We start from the raw sequence: 25,793 nt of genomic DNA on the forward strand, positions 1-25,793 counted from the left end.
TGCTCCATTGCAGCCTCTTCACCTGTTAACATAGACAGCTTGCTGGCTTAATTTTTCATTTGTCTCGACACACATCAAATGTCATCTTCAAAGACAGCTGATTTACATAAAGTCATACTCAAGATCTGTCATCACTCATTTCATCTAATTGAGTCGTTAATATACTATCGCTATAAGCAGTACGTAACAAACGCTTTGTCCTAAAAAAAAAACAGAATGAGACAGAAAATGTCAACTCCTGTCTTGCGAATAGCCTTTATTGGAAACCTTTACACGCACGTACTCCTTACACCTGACTAGACTATAAATATACATATAAAAGGGGTGTGTAAAAGACAGTCAGGTCTCTCAAATTTCACTCACTGGTTGTAGAAGTGGAATAAAGCAGAAACATTAAGGCAGGAGAAAAGAACACTACAAAGGAAATGCATCACAGGATGGACACGGGATGGGCTAACGGCCAACATCTTGGTTGGTCGTCTACGAGGGAGAATATTCAAGTCATGTGTCAAAGACATTTTTCCTTCCCTGTATGATACTGTAAGAATAAAGAGTGGCTGCACATGTTTGCGAAGAGCTGTCACTGAACTCTGATGGAAAACGCGCAGTGCCACCTAGTGACTCAGTGAGGGTACTACACTGAGTACCTGCTTTGTGATTGTAAATTGTTGTTGTGTTCTTTACAAAAGCGCACGACTAAATCTGCCGTTTCTGTCGAGACAGACGAGTAAAAAAAAAACAACCCCAAAACAATAATACTACGAAACACATTCTCTGCACAAGCAGAAGAGTCCTGATTAATCATTTATGCAGATGTGACTTACAAAATCCAAATGAAATGTGCAAAAAATATTAACTCTTCAAAAATACCCATATTGAGAAGCATATTTGTCATTTTACAAATGTTTATGCACATTACTTTCGCAAAGTGGTCCTGCAGCTGCTGGCTTGTTTGGTACATTTTACACAAAGTAGTGCACTTGACAGAACCTTGAGGTACCGTTTTGTTTAAAGTGGCAGGCCACTATAGAACACAAGAGCAAAATGATGACACTTGTTGGGTCCGCTTGCTGGTTCCAAACTTAAATTAGGGCAGTAAAATACAACACAGCATGTGACCAAAGTGTTTGAGAAATGACGAAAGCAAGTTTAATGTACAAAAATAGCATTTGACTGAGGCCTCCTGCAGAGATACTTAAAATGTTGTCATTGTATATTATTCAAAGTGATCATGATGTGCATAGGAAAACTGGCTCGTTACTTTTACCCCCCGCAACGAGGAAAACAATTGGTACACTGCTGTGACACCGGAACATTTTCTAAATCCTCAAAGCAAGTGAGAAATGGGAGTGTGCTTTTCTTCCATGCACATCAAGTCGGGCCGATTCCATCCCAGCAGAATTTGAGAAACGTGTTAAACAAAAATTAATGATAAAATGAAGAGCGGTGAGGACCTCTCTAAATGTCATTGGTTTTCAAATGGGGAACCCCCCCCCCCCAATAATGTCATAATTGTCAAAAATAGAAATCCTTTTTTTGAAAAAAATAAAAATAAGAGTCATTGTGAGGTTTGATTCCCTGCTGGCTGATGGAAAGGAGTCTGATCACTTGGTCTTGAAAGAAGAACTCAAAAAAGGATGAAGAAAAACCAAAAGCTCCCTGGGGGCTTCACGAGTGTTTCTGTCTCTTGGAATGTCGCTGCCGGCCTGTCCCTTCATCATCGGTGCTCTCCCTGTCGGCCTCAGACCGGCCTCTGCGCGGACGAGTTCTGCGAGTGTCTCGCTCACCCTCACAATCCTGCTCCCTGTAATCTTTCCCGGATGATTTGGAAGCGGTCCTCTTACTCCTCCTCTTGCCGCTGTCCTCCTCTTCCTCCTCATTCTCATCCTGTATTCCCCGTCTGTTTCTGCTTCTCTTGGCATTTGACTTGCCATTCTCAATCAATTTCTGCGGCAGTGGCCGATCCTCCTCTTCCTTGTCTTCTTCTTCCTCTTCCTCCTCCTCCCCTTCGTCCTCCTCTTCTGACGACACACGAGCGCGAGTGACGCGCTTGCGTGAGTGTCGTCGGAGGTAATTGAGGCCGGGTAGCAGCTTCTGGAGCAGCTCCGTGAAGGCCGTCTCTGTCTTAGTCATGCAGGAGAGCACGGTGCTGCCCTGCTCATTGTACTCCTCCGCGTTGGAGAAGACCAGCTTGATGTCTTCCATGAAGTCGTGGCCGTGGCGATACGAGCCTTGGCCAAACTTGCTCTGCATGGTCTGGAAATCCATGGGCTGTGAAATGACATCCAGATAGTCCTCTGCTTCCTCAGTAGACACGGGTTCTCTGAGGGGCAAAAGAGCATTTAAGATCAGAAACGGGCTAAGGAGATGTAAAGGATCGATTGGACAACTTGGGATGGGCAAGACACATTGATGTTAATTTGACTTGATTTACATAGCAATCATATGCCTGAAGTACCATTCCCACCGGTGACAATGTGCACTCACCTAAAAGGCCAGCTGTATCGGAACTTAGTCAGTTTTTTAAGGATTTCCTCACACTTCTCCAGCTCCAGTGCTTGTCTGCGCACTCCTGACTGGGAGCTCTGGCGCACCTTCAGAAATGAAATTTAGAACATCACACAAATAGCAAATGAATATTTTGACAGAGTCCAGAATTGTGACATTATAGTTGACGGTGAGCACTGGGATTGATCTGCTTTCTTACCAGTTCATCGATGTCTGCAGGGCTGCTGAGGCCAGTTCTGTGCTTGCTGCTCTGACTAGTCGAGGACAACTTCTTTTTTGGTTTACTTTTCTGCCTGGCTGAAGACTGTTTACTCTTCTTTCTTGGCCTCACTGTCAAGCAAAAATCGGAGGCGATTAAAGACATGACATACTATTAGGAAATGATGCACATAATAATAAAGCCTCTCTTCTCTGCCATACTCACAGCTGTGGCCCATGGCCTTGTATTCAGATTCTTCTTCATCATCTTCGTCCTCGTCAGAGTCTTGCTCTTCGGACTCCTCCTCATCTTCTTCATCGCTGTCTTGTTTGTAGTTCCTATTCAAGACAATTTTATTGCTGAGAATTCCACTGCAACATTTTAAGTAAGCGGCAGTGGTTTGAAATAAGTGAAGTGCGAAATACCGCCGCTCGCTGTTACAAACACTTACCTTGAGCGTGTGCCCCGTCTGGCCACTGCAGGCTGGCAGGCCGTGCACAACCACTCGCCTTCGGGAATGCGGTGCAGCACCGGTCTCAGGCAGAAAAGATGGAAGGCCTTGTTGCATTCGTCACAGAGGATGAGTTTCTCGTCATCACCTGAGAAGGAAATGAAAGTTTCTTTTATTAAATATGACATTCGCTCGCAGTTATGTAATGTTATTCGCTGCATTGATGACGACCATGATTTTTCCATCATTTTATATTTTATAATAATCTGTGCAGATTTACAATAAACATTTTTTAATGTCAATGTTAACTGTACCTTTTTTCCGACAAACTTTGCAACGAGCATTCTCGGCAGACATGTCCCACTTTATGCAGGCATCCAACATCCCCAGCAACACATGCATGCGGGAGAAGGTTTGGGCCTCACGGATGGCTGTCCTCCACTTCTCTAGTGCTGTTGCCACCTGAAGGAATGGATTTGGAATATATCATGGATAGACCACACCAGTTTTGTGTTCAGCAAGAAATATGTCGTCAATACACATGACAACATAAAATTATATTATTGCCATGTATCTTAAATTGTCTAATATTTTAGCATTAACATACTACAGTTGCACTAGTAGCAAATTATCAAAACGAAATGTATAAAACCTCGTAAGGATAAGCAGTTCAGATACTTGATGGACAGATGGATGCCCATAAAATTCATTCACTGGAGGCGGAACAGAAAGAGGACTGCTTTTTTTTTAGCAGGGGTGACATTAATGACCCCCGAATCATTGTGGGGTGGCACAACAACAAATAGCAGGAAGCAACACTTTTTCTTTTTTTAACATGGCTACACTTGACACCTAAAGTCAGGTTCAGTCAGTGATCTGATCAGTACTCAACATTTTTCTCTCTCTATTTTGACTTATTCTCTTACCTTCGCCTCCTCTGCCAGTTTCTTTTCCTCATCCATCTCTTCGGCTTTGTTTTCTTCCCCGCCTTGCTTTTTCTTCATTTTCTGCTTGGGGGCCATGAATCCTTGCAAGAACTTCTTGATCACACATGCCTGAATGGTGATGATGGACTCTCCTAAATCTTTCAAGTTGTCCATTTTTTCAAGCTGTGTACAACGGACAGATAAATACATAAATATCAGCAAATGTACAACAAACTTGCTGACCACATATGGGGGGGGGTGCAGGAAAATGCCAGGATACACTTCGGTCTTTAGTATCAGCCAATACATACAAACACTTTACCGTACATAGCCTGCTCACCTGATCTTCTATGTCTTTGTCATCGTCAAAGTATCCCAAGCCACCTTTCAGGAGACGTGAGGCCATCTCCTGAATATCACTGCGCAAAAATTTCAGCAGCTCTGTGTCCTCATCAGGGACATCAAGGCCCACTTTGTCCTTTCGGCTCAGATTGATGGAGTGTATGATGTCCTGATACCTGGCCAAGGACATTAGAGTTATTTTCATTGCTCTTGCTTGTGAGTTGCAATGTAAAAGTAAGTGAAACTAATGGGAGAGCCACAGGCGGGATTTTGTCGGCGAAAACAACACGCGAGAGGAATGCTGATTTACTGAAAAATGATCTGCAGGAATGACAACTGTATCTGCACCCAAAGTGTGCAGTCATTTACAATTACTGCCTGATAAGTAATCTGACAGCACTTTACACATGTGTTGTGTGCATGTATAAACTATTTATGTCTTCAGCATGCATTCATTCACCTGCTTTCTATCTTTGCCTTCAGCTCACTCTCTCGAACTCCATGAGGATGAAGACTGTCCACCAACTCTTCCAGTTCAGCAGGACTGTCGCATATAAACCTGACAAAATGTATTGATTAGAAAGCAGATATGATCGTAATAACACTGTACAAATTCTCAAACCAAAAGGCAAAGAGAAAGATGAATATAAAACACGAACCAGAGATTCTGTCCCTGCTTAGGAACTGTAGTTTCTATACAGACGTCTGTTGGTGCCCCCAGCTGGACTTCGTCATTTTTGGTGCCATCGATACTTCCGCTATCATCAGCCTCTACAAAGACATTTTGATCAAAATAAGTTTCATCACATCAATATTTTGCTGATTTTCCGTGGAAAAATAACACGACGAGTCATACATTACTTGCACATGCTTATGGACATAAATATATTTTCTTCCTTGTGTGACAGCAGCCTCACCATCGTCTTCATCGTCCACATCAGGCTCAGTTGTTTTTTCCTCAGGAGGAGGTGTGAAGCTATAGTCTATGCTGTCATGGACCCAGCCTTTCTCAATGTACAATCCAGGAACCACGTCGGAGAAAAACCAGTATCTGGACAAATGGACATGGATTAATATTGTTTTATAGTTAATTGACTCACCATTATTTAATGGTTAAAATGCATTTCACTGACCTGTTATGATTTCTGTCTGTACCCAGCGGAGTTCTACGCAGGACCAGTTTGGCCTTTGTAATACCCTCCTGAAAGTTCTTTTCCGCGGTCGCTCTTTGTCTGCGTAGTCTCTCTTCTTCGGCCGCCTCTTCCATGCGTTCTTGGGGATGATAATTTGGAAACAAATGAGTCCCCAAATCCAATCGCAACCGACAACTTGACTGATTTGAAGAGTGTCACGGGAAACGGGGTTCACCTTTATTCTGTTTGTCCATCTCCTCTCTTTCTCTCTTGGCCTGCATGCTCATCAGCTGCCTGCTCTTGACTGAGCTGATCATGTCCACCAGCTCAACTTTGACTTCTTTCTTGAACTCCTTCTTTGGATCATCCTTTTTTTTCCTATCATCTTGAGCCATGAAGAAAAAAAAAACGACATGTTGCAAAAGCAATGTTTTACAGAATGCAGAACATATATAACAAGATTTTCCAATTCACATCGCAGTTCATTGATAAGTCCAATTTACCTTTGCCTTCAACCTCTTTTTGCTTCTTCTTCTCAGCCTTCTTACGATTGACCTCTTTCAGCATTGCCACGCGCTCCTTCCACAGTTCAGCGGTCCGTTGCTGCATGCCGTCAACATGATCTTCCACCGAGTATGTCATGAGAATGCGGTGGCACAGTGCCACCAGCAGGCTGACTTTTTCTTCCGGGTCGAGCTCAAACACCTCGACAGTTTCGAGCTTCTCGAGAAACTCGCTAGTGACCACATCATCAAAGCCACTCAAGGCCAGATCCACGGACTCCTGACCACTCTCTTCACTTTGTGCGTCAAAAGGACGCAAACACAGCCTCGCCAGCTCTGATACAGAGTGCAAGGTCAGGGGTATCTCCGATAAAGGGATATCAAGCTCACTGTAGCCCTCCGCAAGCTCGTCTTGCAGCAGCGTCTGTAGCAGCACCACCAGCACACGGTTCAGGTAGTGGAAACCAGAGCGTAGTCCGACCAACGAGTCCATCAGAGCCGTCGATGTGATGGGGTACTTGTCATCTGGCATAAGCAGGCCGGCGTAGCAGTGAAGGAATTCCACAACCATGGCAACGTCCCCAAAAAGGGTGTTCGGCAGCCCCTCGGGCATGTCAACAAGCTTAAATGTCGGCAGCGTCTTGCCACCTTTGATTTCCCGGTCCTCGTATCGACGAGACTGTTCAAGACGGAGTAGCATCTCCTTCTCGCGACGTTCCTTGGCTTTTTCCCGAAGTTTCTCTTTGAGATCCTTGCGTCTTCTCTTCATTTCTTCTTGCTTTTCCTCTTCACTCATGGCTGCCCAGCGTTTCTTTTGCTCCAGTCTCTCCCAGCGTTTCTCAACCAGCTCTCTCAGCTCATCGGGTAGTCTGCCACGGTCATCTGGTGACAGGGCCTTTGCAGCCTTTGAGATGAGGGCCGACAGAACACTCTTTTTGTCCTCTTTGCCCTTGTTCTCCTTATAGTAACGAAGAAGGTGGAGAGCCATTGGATGTAATGGCTTCCCTAGTTTGGGAGTGCCAGTGCTACTACTCCGGGCGCGTTTTTTGGGGCTGCCTGCAGCAGGGCTCTTAGTTAGATGCAGCAGGGTCATCTGCTTCATCTTTGGTGTCTTGGCACTTGCTTTTGCATCTTTTCGAGAAGCTTTGAGAATATTCTTATCACCGCCCTTTCCGGGTTTCTTCCCATCCTTCTTGTCTCCAGATTTTTTAACAGATTTTGGGCCGGAAAGACCTTTCTTGGGTGATCCAGAGTTCTTTACTTTTAATGGTGAACCATTCATTTTTATTTTCTATGCGGGGGAAAAAAAAGCAGAGAAGACACAAGCCAATGAAAGCTTTTATGAGGAACACTCCACAACTATGGGATCACACTGTGTCAATGTTTGATTGCAATCGACCCTACCTGCACATGACCCCAGATGGTGGGACTAAGGGCCTTGACGAGAGCATCTTTCTTGTTTTTTCTTTTCTTCTCCCCTTTTTCATTTCCCAAGTGCTCTCCTGGTGTGCCAGGTGTCTTTGGCCTCTTTTTAGGTTTACCTTCAGGAGAAGTCAAGCTCTTGCGCTTGGCAGAAGGATTCTCAGCTAAAAACTAGAAACCAAACAAGAGTGTGAGCTGATATCATTCACAACCTTATAAGGAAGAAATTACCGGCAACGTACCTTGTGTGGGTCGAGAAGAAAGTCACTGAATTTACTGGGCAGATTAAACTTTTTCACTAATTCATCTTCAACCACCCAGGGTGCGCTCTCCCCCATGCCGAGCCTCTGTGCATAGTGTCTGATGAAGTAACGGATGATCTCTTTGGTTGGTGGGCGCTCTGTTCTGAAAAGACTATCTGCTGGCACATCACTAATTACCTGTGGCGCCGGTCAGAAAGATTTGTCTCATTTTAGTGTGCAACAAAACATTTCAAAGACCAAATAAAAGTTAATGAGCTGATAATCATTGCATCCTCATCGCCCCCCTTATCCAAAAGCACACATCTTTGTTGCGCGCGCGTGTGTGTGTGTGGGGTGGGGGGATATACAAACCTTGTCCTCACTGACGAGCTTGACGTCATATTTATGAGGAAGGAATTTGGGAATTGCCCACCTCTTCTTTTCTTCCTTCATGGCAGTGGGAAGTTTTCTTGGTGAACGCCGTGCTCTCTCACCTGAAAGAAGAATCCAATGTCACAAACACTAAAGCAACATTGGCATGTAAAGAGTCATAGTGATCAGACCCAAAAAGTGTGCCGTCCCATAAGCTGTATTCGAAGGGACTTGATGCCTCGCTCAAAGGTACATACCTCGATATATAATATATTACAGATCATATCCCACTGTCATTGACTGGAATACCTGCAACTCTAAAACAATCCTTTTCAAGAAACAGATAAATGGCATAGGTCTAAAGTTTCCTTTTTTCCCCAGACAAGTTTTTTTTAAGTTTAAAAAAAAAAGTCTCTTAATTTGCTGCGTTTCAGGTGTCATTTCAGTCTTCGTCAGAGCTGGGCAGCTGGGCAGCTCTGATGAAGGCTGAAGTGAAAGCCAAAAATTATTTTTTAGAGGAGATGAATGCCGCAGTGCAAAAATAAATAAATAAATAAATAGGGGAAATGGGTTGTCACTTATATACTGTATAGAGCTTTTCTACCTTGGGTAATCAAAGCACTTTACACTATTACCTCATTCACTTACTGATGACGCAGCATCAGGGGCAACTGGGGGTTCAGTATCTTGCTCAAAGACACTTCGACATGGTCGCAACGACTAGGGATCGAACCATCAACCTCTGAGTTGGGGAACAACCACTCTACCACTGAGCCATGTCGCCCCTCCCCCCAAAAGTGGCGCGTGTGTGTTGAGCGACAATTAACATTGCATTGTCACTGTCCCCTCCCTACAATAGGAATTTCAACTTGTTCAGCTGTTATTGTTTAAACTTACAGAGGGTCTCTCTCCTACTCTCCTCCACTCTACGGGTTGGTTCCTTCCTCTGGTTCTCTTGACTGGTATTCTCTTTGTCACTGGAGGGAGAATCACAGGCACCTTCAAGCTTCTTCTCTCCAGCTTCACCTTCAGGGTGTTCAAGGGGATGAATCTTTGCCACCTTCGCTCGTAAACTTTTGTCTTGGCTCACCTACATTAAATTATGTTTGAGAGTGTCTTAGCAAGCATCAAGATATTGATCACATTTCTGATTATTAGATGATGCAGATTAAGAGGAACTTGTTTACAAAATGGACAAGAAATGACTGCAGATTAAACTGACCGTGAAGTCACACTCTTCCCCAACAGCATACTTCGTGAGAATTTCTACCCAGGCCATTTCAACTAGTTTGTCCAAAGACACCGTGTTGTGGTGAACCATCTCCAGGATAGGTTTCTCAAACCAGTGAGGATATTCTTCCTGAAGCCTGCACAGATACAAAAGATAACCCTTTTTGTAGTTGGAAACAAACAAAACAAATACTGTATATGTACGACTCACCCACATTACATAATACAACTAGAACAATTGTGTCAAATTACATCAACGTTTAGGATTAGAGCTCTGAAAAAGTACAATGAAATATTTTCATAAATACCATGAATCAATTTCTGTGGATGCTGTCACATTGTATTTGAAGGAATTTTCCCCAAACATACATTCAATACTGAATTTGGCCTGTAGGGGCTGCAAAATCTCTTTTCAAACACGTGGACAGTGTTCAATGTAACAGTGTGAAAAAAAATCGACCTAACAGCCTACACATAATATTGATGCCATGTTGGCTTGGAATAAGCAAAGAAAGTCATTTCCACTGTGACGCGAGACCACCCACTTTATCAGTGTGCAATATCGGAGAACACCCATGTCGTGTTTGTTGTTTATACAAACACACAATGACATACAGTAAGAGGCTTCGCTGTAGATGAGTCCAAGCCCGTGACCGCCTCATGCCTTCTCATTTCTGCTGGGCCCAAGGTCCTACTTAACTGATCAAACAAAACTGGTTTTAAATATGAAGTGGGAAAAAATGTGTCATTTAGGCTTCTTGTTTGCATAACGAAGCAAATCAACTATTAGCTATCATTCAACTTTTAAAAAGGGCCTCTGGAATAAGCACTTTTTGAAATGCTAGCATTATCATCCCGTAGAAACCCCCATCTGACATTGCTCAGATACAATATAACAAGATGGGTAAATAGCAACTCAGCTGGTCAATGTGAAAGCAACGAGTTCCGTCTGATGTTTTTTGCAGCTTCATGTAAATAGGAATTGTTTTGATATGTTGTCTGTCGCCTGTAGGTGGAACTTTTCGAGAATGCAAATAAACAAAACCTGGAGTTGAACGATTAATACGGAACCTATTTTTAATGTTGACCTGAGTGGGGGTATTTTTACACCCACAAAATTGAGCTACTTACCTGTTACAAAAAAAACAACAACCTCTAATTACCTCGGTTGGGTTTTATATAAATGCACATATAGAAGAGTCTATTTATTTTCAACACAGGTTTACAATTAAAATATATTTCCCAACAGTAGCAGGCGCTTGGGAGCAGAAGGAGTATCACTTAGTGTTATTTTAAATCCAGCTCCTGGTCTGGAGCAACTTCTGCACGTCTCCATTGCTCTTTGCTTTGTCGTGACATTTAACATTACTGCACATGCGGTTCATGTCTGTTAGCTCCATACTGTTAATTGTTAATAGTGTAAATTTTGTTTCTATTTCCATGTTGCTGATTCCAATAAGTTAGCTTTTCTAAGACCAGAGCAGCGTTAGGATGACTCAATCACACGCACATCCTCCAAAATAGAATGAGGCGGCACACCAACTTTATCCAATCACGGCACAGCCGAAAGATCAAGGCCTTCACTGGTCCGAGTGTATGGCTTTTGTCTTCACACTTGTGAGATTCTGTCACGAAATTGACTTTACAATTAGCAATAACCGGAGATTGTGTGATACAAACTGAAACACTACATCTAAGTTATTTACGGATTAACCTCATCATATCTGCTGGAAGAATCTGTACGGGGCAGAGGAATACGAGTCCAACTCCGAATATTCACAAAGTAACTCGGAAACAAACGTGTGAGAATCGATACTTACAATTCTGTGACTTCCTGTTCCTCTTCCCATGCTTCTTTGTGTGTCAGCTGAATGCTTCCAGTACTTTTGCACGTCCAGATGCGCTCTTCATACCTCCTCAAGCGGGCCTCATATTCACTATTGTTATTTTATCAAGGACAACTTTAGTATACATTCGCCTTCAAGAATTTGTGTGTTCACAAACCGTATCAAAAAAATAATAATAATAATAATGAACGTGATAATCACCTGGGTGTACGTTTGATTTTATGAACAAATAGTCTATAATCCTCAAAAGTGGAGAGTAAAGTCTGAAATTGTATTGCCATTAAGTACTGTATCTAATTGCTTTACAGTGCGTGAATTACAAGTGCTATAGCTCATCTGTAGCTTATCCAACTGCAAATGTGTAGACCATCTATGGAGACTCGGTGTCCAAAAAAACTACTTACTTCAGCCATGAACACGCCTCTCGTGGCAATTTACGTTTGCAAAATTACACTTCAGACTTTGCATTGACAGATATGATCAGGATGTTGTGACATAACACCCACATTAGCATTGGACTAGCATACCCGGCTCGCGATGATGGTCGACAACAAAGTCGCAGAAGCTAAGAGTAAAAGTGGACATTTGCCAAAACCACTTGCCAACTGAACGAATAGATAAATCCATCTGACGCCAAGGGTCGGGAATTTGTTGTTTGTAGCACATGTCTGTATAGGCTAACCTGCTTTCCGACGATAAGTAACAGTGCACGAGGAAATGCTAAAACGGTGGTAAATGTCAGCACCGAACAAATGAACGCTATACACATGGAATGTGTGGTGTAGAATACCCCATCAAGGGGCAAGATGAGCAAATAGCTCCTGGTGTACGGCTCCAATGAGGACCAGCATCACGTTTAAAGGATACTCTTTGTTCCTGAAGGCCTCCTTGGTGTGCTCGACGATGTAGATCTCCTCTCCTGGGCCTAGCGGCTCGGCTAACGGCTTAGCTAATGGGTAAGGCTTCCGGCCCAAAAGAGGCGCCATTGTAAATCAAATGGCTACTGTGCAACGAAATAATCACTTTAACACTCGGATGTAAAATATGACCTTTGCCTGTATCTCGCCTGATAGCATGTATCAAGTTTTCACCGGTAGGCCAGGAAGAAGTCAACGTGTAGCAGCTAGCCGGCTAGATAGCGGCCCGGATTGCTCTGCCGTTGCAAAACAAAACAGTGTGCCGTCCTCGCCTCCTCATCGAAATCCTCTTCTGTGCTTTAGCAGTGACGCCATAGCTATTCCAAGCAAGGTCCCGGATAAACAGACGGTTTTTATTCTTGTGTTCAAGTATTTGGCGAACTTATTCCTTCCCGGTTGAGCTGTCAGGAGGCAATCCAAGCCCCGAGTCCAATTCGCGGCCAGAGCTCACAGTCCGGAGCAGCGGGAGATCTGGCGCGAAGAACAATTCACTCGTTTACTCGACCGTAGGAAGCCGAGGTGGTCTCGGGTCTTTCTTCTACTTATCTACTGGTCGTTCTATGAGAGAAAACAAAAAAATGTTGTTTAAAATAATGTCTGTAAGAGGTTGGTTCCTTGTCGAAATGGCGGGAGTTTCTCGACGCCGGCACAATTTCGCACTAATATCTCCCGTTTCCCCGGCAGCAAGCGGCGTAACAATTCGACCACGCCTTCACTTGTCAGCTATTGGCTCTCTTCGCGAGGCGCCCTCGTCAAACTGGCCGGAAGTGACGTCCTAATGGGTGCCATTGAACATTCATCGTTAACAACAACCCAACACAGAACATGTTTACATCGCAAATCAAGCAGTTCAATTACGATTTCAGCTCAATCATAAACACGTTGCTAAACGAACTAAGCGTAGTTTGGCTTGTTACAAATAAGAATGCGCTTGATAATCAAATTGTTTCTTAAAATAGGAGAAGCACTGCCATATTTAATGCAGTGATGGTCTCATAGTATGATTAAATTCAATTTAAATTGAAATGTAACGTTTATTATGGTTAACATCTGTTATAAACCCGCATATACAGGTGCGCACAGAGAGCGAGCGACCGAGACACACAGACATACAATATCGAGAGTGTGTGTGTATATACATATTTATACATACACACACACAAATAATTTTTACTGTGTATAAACGCATAGGCTACACATTTACAGTAACTCACTTCCAAAGTGTACTATGACGACAAATGCACACTGACTGGGAAATATGCAACGGCATACATCAACAGCATTAAGACACTTGAGATATACAGTATATAGCTTCCAAAAATGGCTTTTACAGTACTTAAAACGCTAAGCACAGTACACTGTATGTGTTCATCAGTTTAAAAATAAGTCAACAAGTTTAGCGGGGAATGTCGCATTGTCACTTGCACAGTAGCAATGAATAGCACTGCTGTGCTACGTACACTTACCAAGCATACTGCAGCATTAGGTGTTGCACAATCTCATGATAATAACCAAAAACCTCGTCGTCACAAATAAAATAATGCTTAGTTTTTCTACAGTGCCAAATACATTGACAAGTGCTGATTAAAGGGTTGTATATTGCAATGTAAAACTGCACTCATCACAATGAGGTGTCTTTATTATTCTACTGCAGTGCAGCTAAGATGACCAAAACACCACAATTGACTATGATGTAAATGAGCTAAACACTGCTGTGAACTACAATAACACTATACGAATAAATTAATACTGTACATTTGACAATTGGTAGCTTAGCATCTATCTCGCTTTAAAAGCTGACCCTTCAACTGGCATGCAAAACTTTCATTGACAGAATAAATTTCATGTTCCCACGGTGTTATTCCAACTCCAGCATGTTGGATTCACATTAACAATGTTATCAGTTTACTGGTCTTCAAATATTAAAAATGTTGTTTTAACAAAGTCTCGTAATTTGTGGTTCTTTTTTTAATCAGAATATTTATATCTTTGAGTGTAGCTGTGCATGTGTAAGCGTAGCTCATTTCATGAGAACCAAACAGTCAAAGATTAAAATCCTGCTGTGGCCCAAAAATGCAGAATTTAGGAATATTCGATGGAGAGATGCTTGCCCACTTCCATATAATTGCCAAAGTAGTCACATGCAACACACTAAACCAAAGGCTGGTAGATAAAATCTTCCCGCTTGACAGCGAGTGCTATACTTCCAGTATGCTACAAACAGTTGGAGCATATGTGTGGATTGGCTCTGTGCATGGAACAAGAGATGACAGTGTACAGAGACCATATATCATAAACATACAGTCAAAACATAAATATTTTTAAAGGATACAAGTAATTTAAATCTTTTTCTGTACTAGTAACTGTGGACCTCAGATACAGAACAGATTAGATTGTGCAGGTGTTCCAAATGAAGCATACTACAGAGACTTAACACCTGAATGTTGAACACTTAACTGAAGTAAAAATAACTGCGGATAGGTTTGTGTGCATCTTCAGATAGTACACTATCTTAACACAGCATTTTCTCCTGTGCAAATCTTCTTTAAAGAAGGTGCTCCCGATTCCTCAGATTCGTCCTGTAGAATGAGAAAAATGGTGACTGAACATCACCTTTACATAATGTAACTGAGAAAAATGTTTCTCTGGGTATTGCAAACACTTTATAGGAAAGTAATATGAAACCTGTGTGTGTGGGGTGCTTCGTCTGGCACTTCCTGATGACAGAAGATCCTCCTTGATCAGAGTTGGAGGCTCATCTGCTCCATCCCTTCCAGAGTGAACTGGATCTGGATTCATTGGGGGAAAACATAATAAATAAAGTCTTGAATAAAGTCTCAACAAAACAAAACAAGTATTTCTTTATTTGATAAGTATTAATACATAAATCAGGAAGATTTGTGCAGACAAACATTAGCATGGATACTTTAAAGTAAGACAATTGTGGTGATCCATGAGAAAGTCATTGACATACCATCCACACTCTCCTGACCAAGCATTGGTGGTTGGGAGTCTTCAGTTCGGAGGCTGGAGGTGTGCGGAGGGCTGACCTGCTGCGAGCTAGAGTTGCTGCTGCTGTTATCCATTTTAGGATGATAAACGTCAGACAGAAAGCTCTGGTTGCTGTTTTCATCTGATGTAAAGAGCACATGATTCATACTGTTTAAATAAAATTGTTTCAATAAAATTGTGCATTTGGTTATATTGTTGGTCTCATCATGAGTTTACAGTCTTTTTACTCAACTCAGCAGTATTTAAAGAGCACCTTAAAATAACCACTGCTGTATACTGTACACAGTTTGTGAATCGAGCCATAATAAGTCATACAACAACAAACGATAAAACACTAAAACTATATTTTTAAAAATATATATACTGTATATTATTAGAGCAAACTCCCCCCCACCCCCCTCCTGAGACTCACCGGTCAAATCTGGCAAAGAGTTGGTGTTTTCAAGGACTACGTCTTTTAGCCCTCTGGCTTCTCCACCAGTCGACTTGGTGCGATATATCTGATATAAGAAGTGGACATTGATACCAGTCACGCACACACACACATATATATACTGTATATATACCTGTATACACACAACGAGTTTCCTCATTGAATACATAATTGAAACGCCACCTGCTTTGTTTCTGTCACTGGCACCCACTTGAATATGCGTAAAGACGTGTCTCCAACAGTCACCCATTTCTTCTCCCTGAGGATTAAAGTTGTTTGGCTATATTTAGATAAGCTAACAATGATCTCCTCTAATCTGTTAAATTTGATCCTCGACATGTATTAGATGGCCACGTTTGCCGTGCACTCAGTTAGAGTACATATAAAACTTAAACGTAAAAATAATCGCGTTAATTGTTATTGTAAACCGTCAATTGGGTGTCATTGTGAAGAGCGGCAGCCATGTTGATAGCACTAAACAAACAAAAAAACAATCACATAGCCCCGCCTTTTTCCACATACAGGGACAGCGATTGGCTACAAGCTATGTCAATCATCGAACTTTTCCGACTGAAGTTAGTTGAGCGACATAGCAGCTAACGACCGACGCTCAGCTAAAACATTTCTTCCATATTGTAAACTAGACCGCTTACGTACCATTTGCGCACTTTCTCGATTGCGGCTAGAACCTTTTTAATATCATCCTTGGCTCGACTCCGGGTCTCCGCACGGCCTGAACGTCCCGACATCTTGACGCTGATATGAATCATCTAATGATGCATGAGGAAAACTTAGACCTAGCCCCAGCTTCTTCTGTATTGTGGTAGTCTCGCGAGAGTTTTCTTTGAATCCTTTCTTTTTATCACCCTCCCTTTTCTCGCGGGTGCTCGACTAATACTGTTGCAACTTTCTGCCACTCTTATACAGAGATTCACGACACACAATGTTTAAAGTAGTAAATAACTTATAAATTACACACATTCTACGCTCCATTTTCATTAGACTGCGCCGGTCGTGATGGTCAAGTCTTGAGTTTGGGTAACCCCATAATAAGATTGCGATGACCGTAAAGTGGCATTGACTGCATTTTAATGTAAACATTTTACAAATTATTTTATTGGATTGGTATTGCATTGTCAGGTAAACACATGCAAATAATTTCATAATCTACATTTGAAATGACACCCATATCATGTAGAAATCCCAAAGAGAAAAGCGACAGCCCACAAAAGTAGCTAACATGAAAGAGTTCAGAATCAAGAACGAATTCGTTATCTTAAAAGCCGTATGCCACATTAGCTTCCGTGTACCATCGTTGACACTTCCAGCTTGAAAACTGAGGTATGTTGTTCAACTAACATATATGGAATTCGCATAAAAACGCTCAACTACTATGTAGTTGCAGCTAGGTTGCTAGCATGACCCGCGGTATTTTATACGCAAACACCGCAGTCACTCGAGGGGAAAATAAACTGGAAGCACTACATTGACCGTGATGGAAACAAAAAAGAGAGAGTGAGAGACTGCGGCATTACTAGGAATGGTGGGAATTAAGGATTATCGGTGCATGCAGTAATACATAGGGTATGTTTTTGCTCCCATTTACCTAAACCATACATTTGTATTTATCTGATATTATCAGAATATTGACTTATGTTCGTCGCTCGTGTAGATAGCGTGCTACATACAGTCCACAACTGAGACTATGATGACGTAGCCACGTTTGTCCTGGTGAGGGCAGCATTGAGCCGTGTCGAGTGCACATGGAGATGGAGACATAGCTATCTGTTTTAAATCAGAAGTTCTCGCAATTCAAATGTGCTGTAAAAAAGGCAATATTTATTTGTGCATATGCACTACTCACAAAAAGTTAGGGATATTTGTCTTCACCTGAAATTTATGGAAAATGTAAAAGTTCACACTTCAGTCATACACAGTATAATGAAAGTAGGACATTTCAGTAGAAAGATACCCTAGTGATTTTCTCATCACAAACTATTGATTGAAACAACAATTAACAATAGTGGGTACACCACAACAAAAAAATTCTACGTCTCATTAACTTCATCATGTGCCTTTAAGCATTAGTTACGGCTTGATGACGTCTCGTGCTGTTCACTAATCAATTTATTGTCTGCTGAGACATGGCATCCCACTCTTCTTGAGTGGGCAAAAATATTCGCGCAGATACATAATTTGTTATGTTAAGGCTTACTGAAACCAGACACGACAGACCAATCGGGAGATCCAGTGTTGGGTGTAGGTAAATAAAGTATTGTGCCTCCAGCTTGTGGCTGCCAACGCTGGGAGGCGTTTCTGACCGTTGCTCTTAGGGAGAAAAACTTTCAAGCGACCCCGGCCAATGAATCCGCGAGCCCAGATATTTATAAAATATCATATTTTCCACAGGAATCCAATAAGAAGATCTACATTTATTTCTTGAAGTGGTCAGAGGTCGAACATATCTTTCTGTCTGCAGGCAGCAACATGCATGTGGGGGATGTGTTAGTCACAGAATATGGATACACAAAGTAGTTCCGATTTGACGGTTTGACCTCACAAAGTAAAACTCTTTTTAATGCAGCAGGGTTCGAACCACAGAATTATACACATAAAGAAAATGACATTTTGATCTTCGTTGGCTCTCATCATGTTCCATATTGTATTTACTACTTGTATGCTACCTCTTAAACAATTAGCAGCGGCGTTTACTCAAGTGCGCCAATGGGTGGAAGCTTTATTTTGAAATAACGTAAGGTAGCAGACGTATTCATTGTCGTGAAATTTTGCTGCTGTCATTGACAGTGGTGTTATTTTACAGAGGCCAACTGGTCCGCTGAACCGAACGAGTACTGTACGGCATGGACCGCTGTCCGCCATAGTTAATGTAACTTTCCTGTTTTTACAGTTAATTAACCGGTCTCTTTTCTTCCCCCTTTTTTAACCGTTGGCGTGCTTTGTCAGCCTGAGACGATGGATCGAGTTAAAAGCTCCATGCAGCAAGTACCCAACGCCATCCCAAAAGTGATTCGACGCACTGGAGCGGCCAACAGTCTGGAGCTGGAGAGAGAAAACTTTGAGAGAGTGCAGGTGTGTAGCACAACAGACAACACGTTTTCTTGCCAGTTATATGAGTTGTATTGTAAAGTAGGGATAGACAATAGTAATGGAGGCAAAACAAACGTATCTGCAATGGGAGAAAACCCATATGAGAAATGACCGCGTATTTTATGTCTGACACATACGCAGACTTTCAGTGCTAATCAAGTTGGTGCTGTGTTCAGCGTCAGTTGTGTGTGATCAGCAGATACCAATGAGTACCCACAACAAAAGAGCCGTTGAAATGTAGGTCAGTGGCCTTTCAAATTCAGATAATTGTACTGTTTAGCCTACCAGCTGGATACAAATCATGCAGGAGCTTTGTATATGACTTTCCACCCCAACACTACACTACATGTCAAGTCATACCTGCATTATCTTCAGGGCACTGAATGACCACGGTGCTCAGATGATGATGCATAGCAACAGCAAAAATCTGACTTGATCACGCACACCCACATTGAGCATGCAGGCTGCAGTTGTGTTGTGGATCCTGCTGTTTACTGCCCACCCTCTTCTACAGATCAGGCACACGGTGGAGAGGGGGTAGGTAGTGGTGGGGGGTTAAGTAGGTCAAATGAATCAAGTCAGCCAAACTGCTGTGACTGTGCTGTTACATAGGCATTCTTTACGTTTGAATGTGAACAGCAGCAATCTGGCCTGCGTATAGTCTGTGTCATGCAGTTGAACCCTCTCCCGCTGGACTCACACACTACTCTCAGGCAAGACAGGCAGCACGGATTAGAAGGATTGTGTGTTCCAAGCAACGCATGGTCACTAGGTCACTGTCAGGCTGCTACGTCACCTTTACTGGAAGTACATCCATCATTCTTTTTCTACCACTTGTCATGATTAGGGTCATGTGGGATGCAGTCTATTGCAGCAAATTTGGTGAGAGGTAGGATTCACTCTGCACCGATGGCAAACAGGTCTTAGGTGGGGGAACAGACATAGCACAGCTCAAAAGATCCCTTATGATGAGAAAAAATATATGGACCTGTGTTTCCCTTGCCCAAACACTGGTATTGAAAAGTATTATAATTAAAAACATTTATTCAACATGATGAATAGTACTGATTAATAATCGCAATAACACTCTTGATGAAAATGATCGTGATTATTGTCTTGGCAATAATCATGCAGCCCTATGTACTGTACATGTTTATATTTTTGCCTCATGGTTGTGTTTTGCCCGGTGAACTGGGACAAGTGATGGCAGAAATCAATGATTCCGCTTTTTACTTGGCAGGGGATCAACGAGAGATAATCCATCTGATCTGTTTTGTTCTAAAGATGGCTAAACCTGCTGTGCAGTCGATTTCACCTCTTTTGTTGTAAACCAAATAAACAATACAGAAATAGTGTTTATAAAAAAAACTTTTATCAGGTGTTTTTCATTGGGTACAAATTATCTACACAGAAGAAACACCATAAATATATAATAGGTCTACTTATGTTGCTTTGTTTGGCATACAGAGTCGGAGGCATTTGGACTGTAGTTGACATGATTTGTGACAGACTGGTGAACAATAGAGGCTTGTGTCCATCAGTTTAAATACAAAACTGTTCAGCATTGTTAGTCTAGTGTGCAAGCCCACACTGGGTTTGGCATTGTCGTGGCTGGGCATCTGGCTGTCTGTCCGTCCAGCTCGTGATTAATCATTTCAATATGCTTTTCAACTTGGTTAACATCAAGACCTGTGATACCAATGCATATTTTCTCACAGAGGTTAGATTCATTGGTCAAAGGTATTGTTCAGATTTTCTGGCAAAACTGGCTACTGCAGTTTTACGTATGATGGCTTGACTTGCATTAACTGACTTGATTTGTTTTTCTCAAAATGAAATTAATCAAACTTGCTTGAGGTATGGGATATTGTTTTTGTTTTAAATTATGTAACTTCAATACATTTTTATGAACGTGTGCCCCAGGCTACAGGTTTGTCTATAAAGACATGTACGCAGTTTAGCAATTATAGAGCAACTTACCCTTTGACCCTGTTTAGCAGGGTAAACTACCAGGGAGTGATCTAAATCATATCTGTCACAGTGTCCGCACGGGATATGAGAATGGACGAGGGAGGCAAGATAGCGCACAGTGCTTGATTTTAATGACACGCTCATTATGGCATGACTCTTGAATTATGCTATGATGTCAACCGGAAATATGTTTTTCTCAGACATCTATTTATATTTCGTATGGGTTCTCTTTTGTGTCTATGAGTTTGAAAGTACAGTTAACCCTCGTTTACCATGGGTTCCAAAAAGATTTTCTTTTCAGAAACTCACAAACACTAATATCTACTCAATTTTTATTTAAAACTGCATTAAAGAAATCAATGAAACAACAATGCCCTGAAGAGTGAACTGCATTCCAGCAGGGGTTCACTGTATACAAATGTATACGATGTGTTGTTTCTGCTTTATGTTTGTTGTTTGTTATCACTGTCTTGTCACTCAGAGATTGCAAAACGGCTCCAAATGCTATTTTTATTTGGGAATTAGTGTAAGTAGTCATTTTTGGATATACATGAACCATAATTAAAGCTTGTGGAAGGCTTCTGGCCCCCGAGTTCCGCCACTGGGGTATGCAGTGTGAACCACTGACTGACACCACATTGTGTGTTGCAAAATGAGGGCCTTAAAATTAGACTACCAGCTAGGACTGGGTGATTATGGGAGAACACAAATAATCCTGATTATTTTGATTTCTATTGATATCATAATGAAGACAAGTGAATTATTCATTAATTTAAAAGCGTAGTATTTATTCTATTACCAAAACTCAGCTACTAAAAAATACCTTCTTTTTTTCTCATGACCATTCATCCCTACACATTGAGCACTTTATTCCTGAACACTCTCGTCTTTCTGTCAAGCATAAAATGATCTTGTAAATATCATTTGAAATTCTAGCTTCGTATATTTTTATTCTACTGCAGCTAGTTCTTTGCTGCATTGCATCTTTGCACACATTCAAACTGTGAGTAAGCATTTTCCCAAAGCATTTTATCATGTGTATTTTCTTAGTTTACTTTTTGTTTGTTCGCTTACTGCAAAGCTTATGTCATTTGACGAGAGAAATGCGTCATCCATAAAATACAAAACCAATGACATGTCTAGCCACATTACACAATGTGCGGGACTCTTGCATGTAAACATTGACTTATTCATTGACTATCCGCCTGCGTAACAAATCTTATGTTCAGTAACGCCGTGAATGGCTGTTGCAGATAAGACTGGCCATCAATCAAACAAAAATGCCATCACTGTTTGTTTATATTTTTAATGTCTTAGTGGTAATCAACTCAACATTATTATTTCACAACACAAAAACTACTATGACACAAAATTAAATATTAATGATAAAAACTTCGAGATATCAGTGCCTCAAAGCATCTTTGTGGGCGGGCACCGAGAGACATATAACACAGCCAGCTTTCTGAGCTGGCTGGATTGAATTGTTTACAACTGCTTAAGTTTCAACCAAAATAGCGTTTAGCTGCCAACACAGCCACTGTCGGTCACCAGACTGACTGGCAAAGTGTGAGCTATTTTGGAAGGCGGACGAGTGCTCCTCCTCGTCTGCTTGCTTGAAGCAAAGTGAAGTCACTCTCTCCAAGGACATCTTTATCGTAGGGCTTTAATCACTTTTCACTGGGTGGTGATTGGCATGACACATTCACATTTGGTTTTGCAGCTTGGCTGAAATCATTCAGGTATTTTTATTTGATTTGATCAAATACACTTTTTTTTCTTTTCTTCTTCCCAAATGATGCAGTCTTGAACGAGAAAACAACCTGACATCAACACTGATGTTTTTGGACAGCTTTTTTTTTTCCCCTGTCCCAATTTTCTTCTGTGGATCTGTGGCCCTGATACCTTTGACTGTAATCCTATAATCATATTACCATTTACTTTTTTGTTGTCACTATTGTTGGACTTTGCTTCAAGCTGATAGGGAGTGAGAGAAGAAAGAAGTCGTCTCGCTCTGTAGGAATATACAGTGTAGCCGGTATATAAAAAGTCCACACACCTGCTCAAATGTCAGGCAGTTAGAGCACAGTTAGACCTATATAAATAATTTTAAAACTTTTTGCAACATGTTAATCATACATAACTTGTAAAATTCAATTGACAAAAATGTACATCTTTTCAAGAGAGGAGGTGAAAAAAAAATAGAATGTGGATGCAAAAGTGTGCTATTCTAGGGATGTGGTTGTTAAGCACATTGTTAAGTCACATTGACACTCAAATTGAATGCAGCACTCGTCTTGTCACAGATTTGATTGGATCAATTGATATTTTGCATTTTATTCAAAATCAATAGTCAGTTGTTATGGCATGATTTGCCGAGGATCTCCAGATGGGGGCGTCAGTTGCCTAAAGTTGCTCTAATGCTATGAATTGAGTTTTTGTTCCTGAAGCTTGCTCTTTTACAATATCCAACAGCCAAACAGAAATGACATACCTGCTAACATTCCCGATACAGACCTCAGATTTCTAGGCTGCCTTGTAAAACATTACCACATGCTTACAGTTGGCTGTCCGCATGCAGAAATCAAATTGTATGCAAGGGAGCCTTTTGAGATCACATTTTTGTGAGATGTTGGATATCTTTCAGGGGCAATTTCCAGTCGGCCGGTAAGCAGGAGAAGGCGGATCATTCTGCTTCTGGAAGCTTGTTTTGAAAAACAAAAATAGTACACTTTAACCACGCCACCACCGAACTTTGCAGCCCCCCTGGTGGGCCCCGGAACCCAGTTTGAAAACCTCCGGGTTTGAGCCATCCTACTCCGCAGCCTCCCGTGCCGCTATTGTCTCCGAATAGAAGCGGGCTATTTGCAAAATAAAGCCAGCGAGAGAGTCTCGCTTCAAGCTGTGGAGAGACATGTCGGCGGGCGGGATGTGAAATGTGCGGTCGTCCTTGCTGCTCGAGTCCCGAACACTTCAGTTTCTCCGCGGTCGCATGTTGCGTGGAGCTCGCGGAGAGAGAGAGAGAGACACACAGCAGGGACGCCGAAGGAACAACGAAAGAAAGGAAGGAAGTGGGGACAGGGGAGCATTTTTATACCAAATCGGGACACATGTTGAGCTAACGTCGCGCTCCTCCACATACCCCCCCCCCACCCCCCTTTCTCTCCCAAACACATTTGTTACCTCCCGGGTCCTCGCGTTTGGATCAAGCCAGCGGATCTTCAGTCCGCCGCTGCAGGGAGGGAAAGGACCATGGATCTCAGTAAAATTGTAAGTGCTCAAGGGTAGATGCATTTTCGTGACATTAGCGACTGCCATAGAACGGCATTGTTTCGGCGGGTTGCGGGCTGGTGTGAAATAAGGCGTCGAAGGTATTTTCAGTGCAAGTAGGGGCCTGTTGTCTTCGTCTTTGCTAAATGTGCCAATGACAAGTTTTGTAATTTTGTTGGGGGTCTGCTGGGCACATGGGGTGCGTTTCATACTAAGGTACCCACCTCTTCAGTTAAATGCAAGAAGTATCGATCATTACAATCATGAGCCAAACAGCAGCACGGGGCATCCTGTGTTATTAATATGCGGTTTTGCTTCTTGAACTGGGTCTGTTTTGGGGTATTGCTGTTAGTATCCAGTTTGTTGTGTGAGGAGAGTCACAAAACGACAAAGTAATGAACTGCCAGAATAGTACAGCAAAAACCAACACCTTAGGTCCCAACAAGTTCTAACTTGCTTGAAGGCTAATCTAGAACCAATATGCGTGTGTAGGTGTTGCTGTGCATATTGTACTACAATACAAACAGATGTATTCAAGATGTCTTACGGCCATTCGCACAGCAGCAATAGCAGTTAGAAAGTGTTAAGCAATCAAACTCTACGACTTCCCTAAAACAGTTCAGAATAGCATTTTTTAAGGCAGTACAATTCAAAAAGAAACACTATGCTTAAAAACAAAAAGGGGAAAATAAAGCAAGGTACCATGTGCAAAGCAGGACATGTAATTCCTAGATGTGGTGCATTGTAGGGGGCTGAAAAATTTCCAACCTGCATGACTCGTGGCAGTAAATGATGTGATGGAGACAAACGGGCTGTGTTCCGAATGCACTCGAGCAGGTGCGTGTAAGAAACAAGACCAGCCTTTTATTGGAAGCATGGATGGGATATACACTTGTAGGAATAGAGGTGGAGGGGAGGTGAACGGACCTCTAGAACACACTGTCTTTATCCTAGTGAAAGAGGTTTATTGATAACATCTCTGCGCAGATTATATAAAATAAAATTCATCTTAAATACCATGATACTTATTTTGGCCACCAAAAACAAGAAAATAATGATTTGTTGAGATTTTTATGACAATGTGAAGTGAGGTGCACACATATGTTGTAATTGCATTTGATATTGTTTTGAAAGAGTCACTCTGATGGAGTTCTCAAGGCTGTTCCTTGCCATTATCTTTGTTTTGGTTGTTGACCTTGTCCAGCAGAGATTGGGTAGAATGAAAACAAGTGCAACAAAAATTCTTTGCTGCAAGCGCTGTTCACAATTCCCATTATAATGTTGATATTTGTAGTGCGTTTGCCTTCGGGGTAATGATGGAGCATTGTGATTGTGCGGGGGGGGGGGGGCTTTATTCCCCTGTTCCCCTTTTTTCGCGCGAGCCGACCGCTGAGAGAGATTCGCTTAGGTTCTGCCTTTACCGGTTTTAATAATACAGTAATAACAGTTTTTACGAAGCCAACCCAGTCTTCATCCGTTCCGTCTCTATCCCCGACGAGTAACCTCCATCGCAGAATCGGAGAACTACGGAGCGAGCGCTTCGTTTTTACGGCAGCTCACTCTCATCATTTTTACGCTGTTGCTATAGGTATCATACCTAGGTTAAGGTTTAATCACCGTTGTTACAGTCATTCGGGTTTGTTCGGGTGGCTTTGGGTTTTTACGTTTGGGCATAACCTAAGCCGGAGTAAAACACAATTCTTCGTTCTTTCATATCGATGGAATTTTCTACGGTGGCTCTGATGGTAGAGCCTCCCACAGTTCACACGTTGGATGGAGGGTGTGATGGTGACGCTTGTAATATCATAAGAGAGGACACGGGCTTATGTGTATAATCAATGTTTTTTTTTTTAAATATAACATTCATTCTCACATGATGCAAACCAGCCAGTCGCTGAGAATTCACAACA

At 42.0% G+C, this 25,793-nt stretch overlaps 3 protein-coding genes across 5 annotated transcripts in view; 1 reads left to right on the forward strand and 2 right to left on the reverse strand.

Moving 5' to 3' along the window:
- Positions 1 to 241: 241 nt before the first annotated feature.
- baz1b (bromodomain adjacent to zinc finger domain, 1B) lies at positions 242 to 12,791 on the reverse strand. Its single transcript, XM_052077891.1, has 21 exons — positions 12,043 to 12,791; positions 11,149 to 11,265; positions 9,321 to 9,465; positions 8,996 to 9,188; positions 8,099 to 8,220; positions 7,727 to 7,924; positions 7,467 to 7,655; positions 6,063 to 7,353; positions 5,795 to 5,944; positions 5,560 to 5,698; positions 5,344 to 5,477; positions 5,086 to 5,197; positions 4,887 to 4,985; positions 4,425 to 4,602; positions 4,085 to 4,267; positions 3,473 to 3,620; positions 3,159 to 3,306; positions 2,933 to 3,045; positions 2,708 to 2,838; positions 2,488 to 2,594; positions 242 to 2,323 (listed from the first exon to the last, which is right to left on the reverse strand). The coding sequence occupies exons 1-21, from the start codon at positions 12,159 to 12,161 to the stop codon at positions 1,669 to 1,671; spliced, it is 4,671 nt and encodes a 1,556-aa protein (XP_051933851.1). The 5' UTR covers positions 12,162 to 12,791; the 3' UTR covers positions 242 to 1,668.
- Positions 12,792 to 13,400: 609 nt separating this feature from the next.
- Positions 13,401 to 16,371, reverse strand: bcl7bb (BAF chromatin remodeling complex subunit BCL7B b). Its single transcript, XM_052077927.1, has 6 exons — positions 16,195 to 16,371; positions 15,721 to 15,796; positions 15,517 to 15,604; positions 15,067 to 15,225; positions 14,778 to 14,881; positions 13,401 to 14,671 (listed from the first exon to the last, which is right to left on the reverse strand). The coding sequence occupies exons 1-6, from the start codon at positions 16,305 to 16,307 to the stop codon at positions 14,600 to 14,602; spliced, it is 612 nt and encodes a 203-aa protein (XP_051933887.1). The 5' UTR covers positions 16,308 to 16,371; the 3' UTR covers positions 13,401 to 14,599.
- Positions 16,372 to 18,337: 1,966 nt separating this feature from the next.
- hip1 (huntingtin interacting protein 1) overlaps positions 18,338 to 25,793 on the forward strand; it is a 31,215-nt gene continuing 23,759 nt past the window's right edge. The window contains exons 1-2 of one of the 3 annotated variants that reach the window (XM_052077894.1): positions 18,338 to 18,424; positions 18,502 to 18,627. In XM_052077894.1, coding sequence (XP_051933854.1) covers positions 18,511 to 18,627 — 117 coding nt within the window. In that variant the 5' untranslated portion in view covers positions 18,338 to 18,424; positions 18,502 to 18,510. Of the gene's footprint in view, positions 18,628 to 23,461; positions 23,884 to 25,793 lie in introns of those variants that run through there. The other 2 variants (XM_052077895.1, XM_052077896.1) reach the window with 2 other exon arrangements.

The sequence above is a fragment of the Hippocampus zosterae genome, chromosome 10, assembly GCF_025434085.1.
Source record: "Hippocampus zosterae strain Florida chromosome 10, ASM2543408v3, whole genome shotgun sequence".
NCBI classification, from domain to species: domain Eukaryota; kingdom Metazoa; phylum Chordata; class Actinopteri; order Syngnathiformes; family Syngnathidae; genus Hippocampus; species Hippocampus zosterae.

Bases quoted from the DNA above. Each gene is read 5' to 3' on its own strand.
- bcl7bb (XM_052077927.1), bottom strand. From the start codon at position 16,307: ATGATTCATATCAGCGTCAAGATGTCGGGACGTTCAGGCCGTGCGGAG. The intron at 15,605-15,720 runs GTGGCGTTTCAA...TTCTTATATCAG, and splicing joins CAGTGACAGAAACAAAGCAG to ATATATCGCACCAAGTCGAC. The intron at 14,882-15,066 runs GTATGTCAATGA...CAATGAATCCAG, and splicing joins TGGTCAGGAGAGTGTGGATG to ATCCAGTTCACTCTGGAAGG.
- baz1b (XM_052077891.1), bottom strand. From the start codon at position 12,161: ATGGCGCCTCTTTTGGGCCGGAAGCCTTACCCATTAGCTAAGCCGTTA. The intron at 7,354-7,466 runs GTAGGGTCGATT...TCCCCCGCATAG, and splicing joins CCATCTGGGGTCATGTGCAG to AAAATAAAAATGAATGGTTC. The intron at 4,986-5,085 runs GTTCGTGTTTTA...ACATTTTGTCAG, and splicing joins AAGCAGGGACAGAATCTCTG to GTTTATATGCGACAGTCCTG.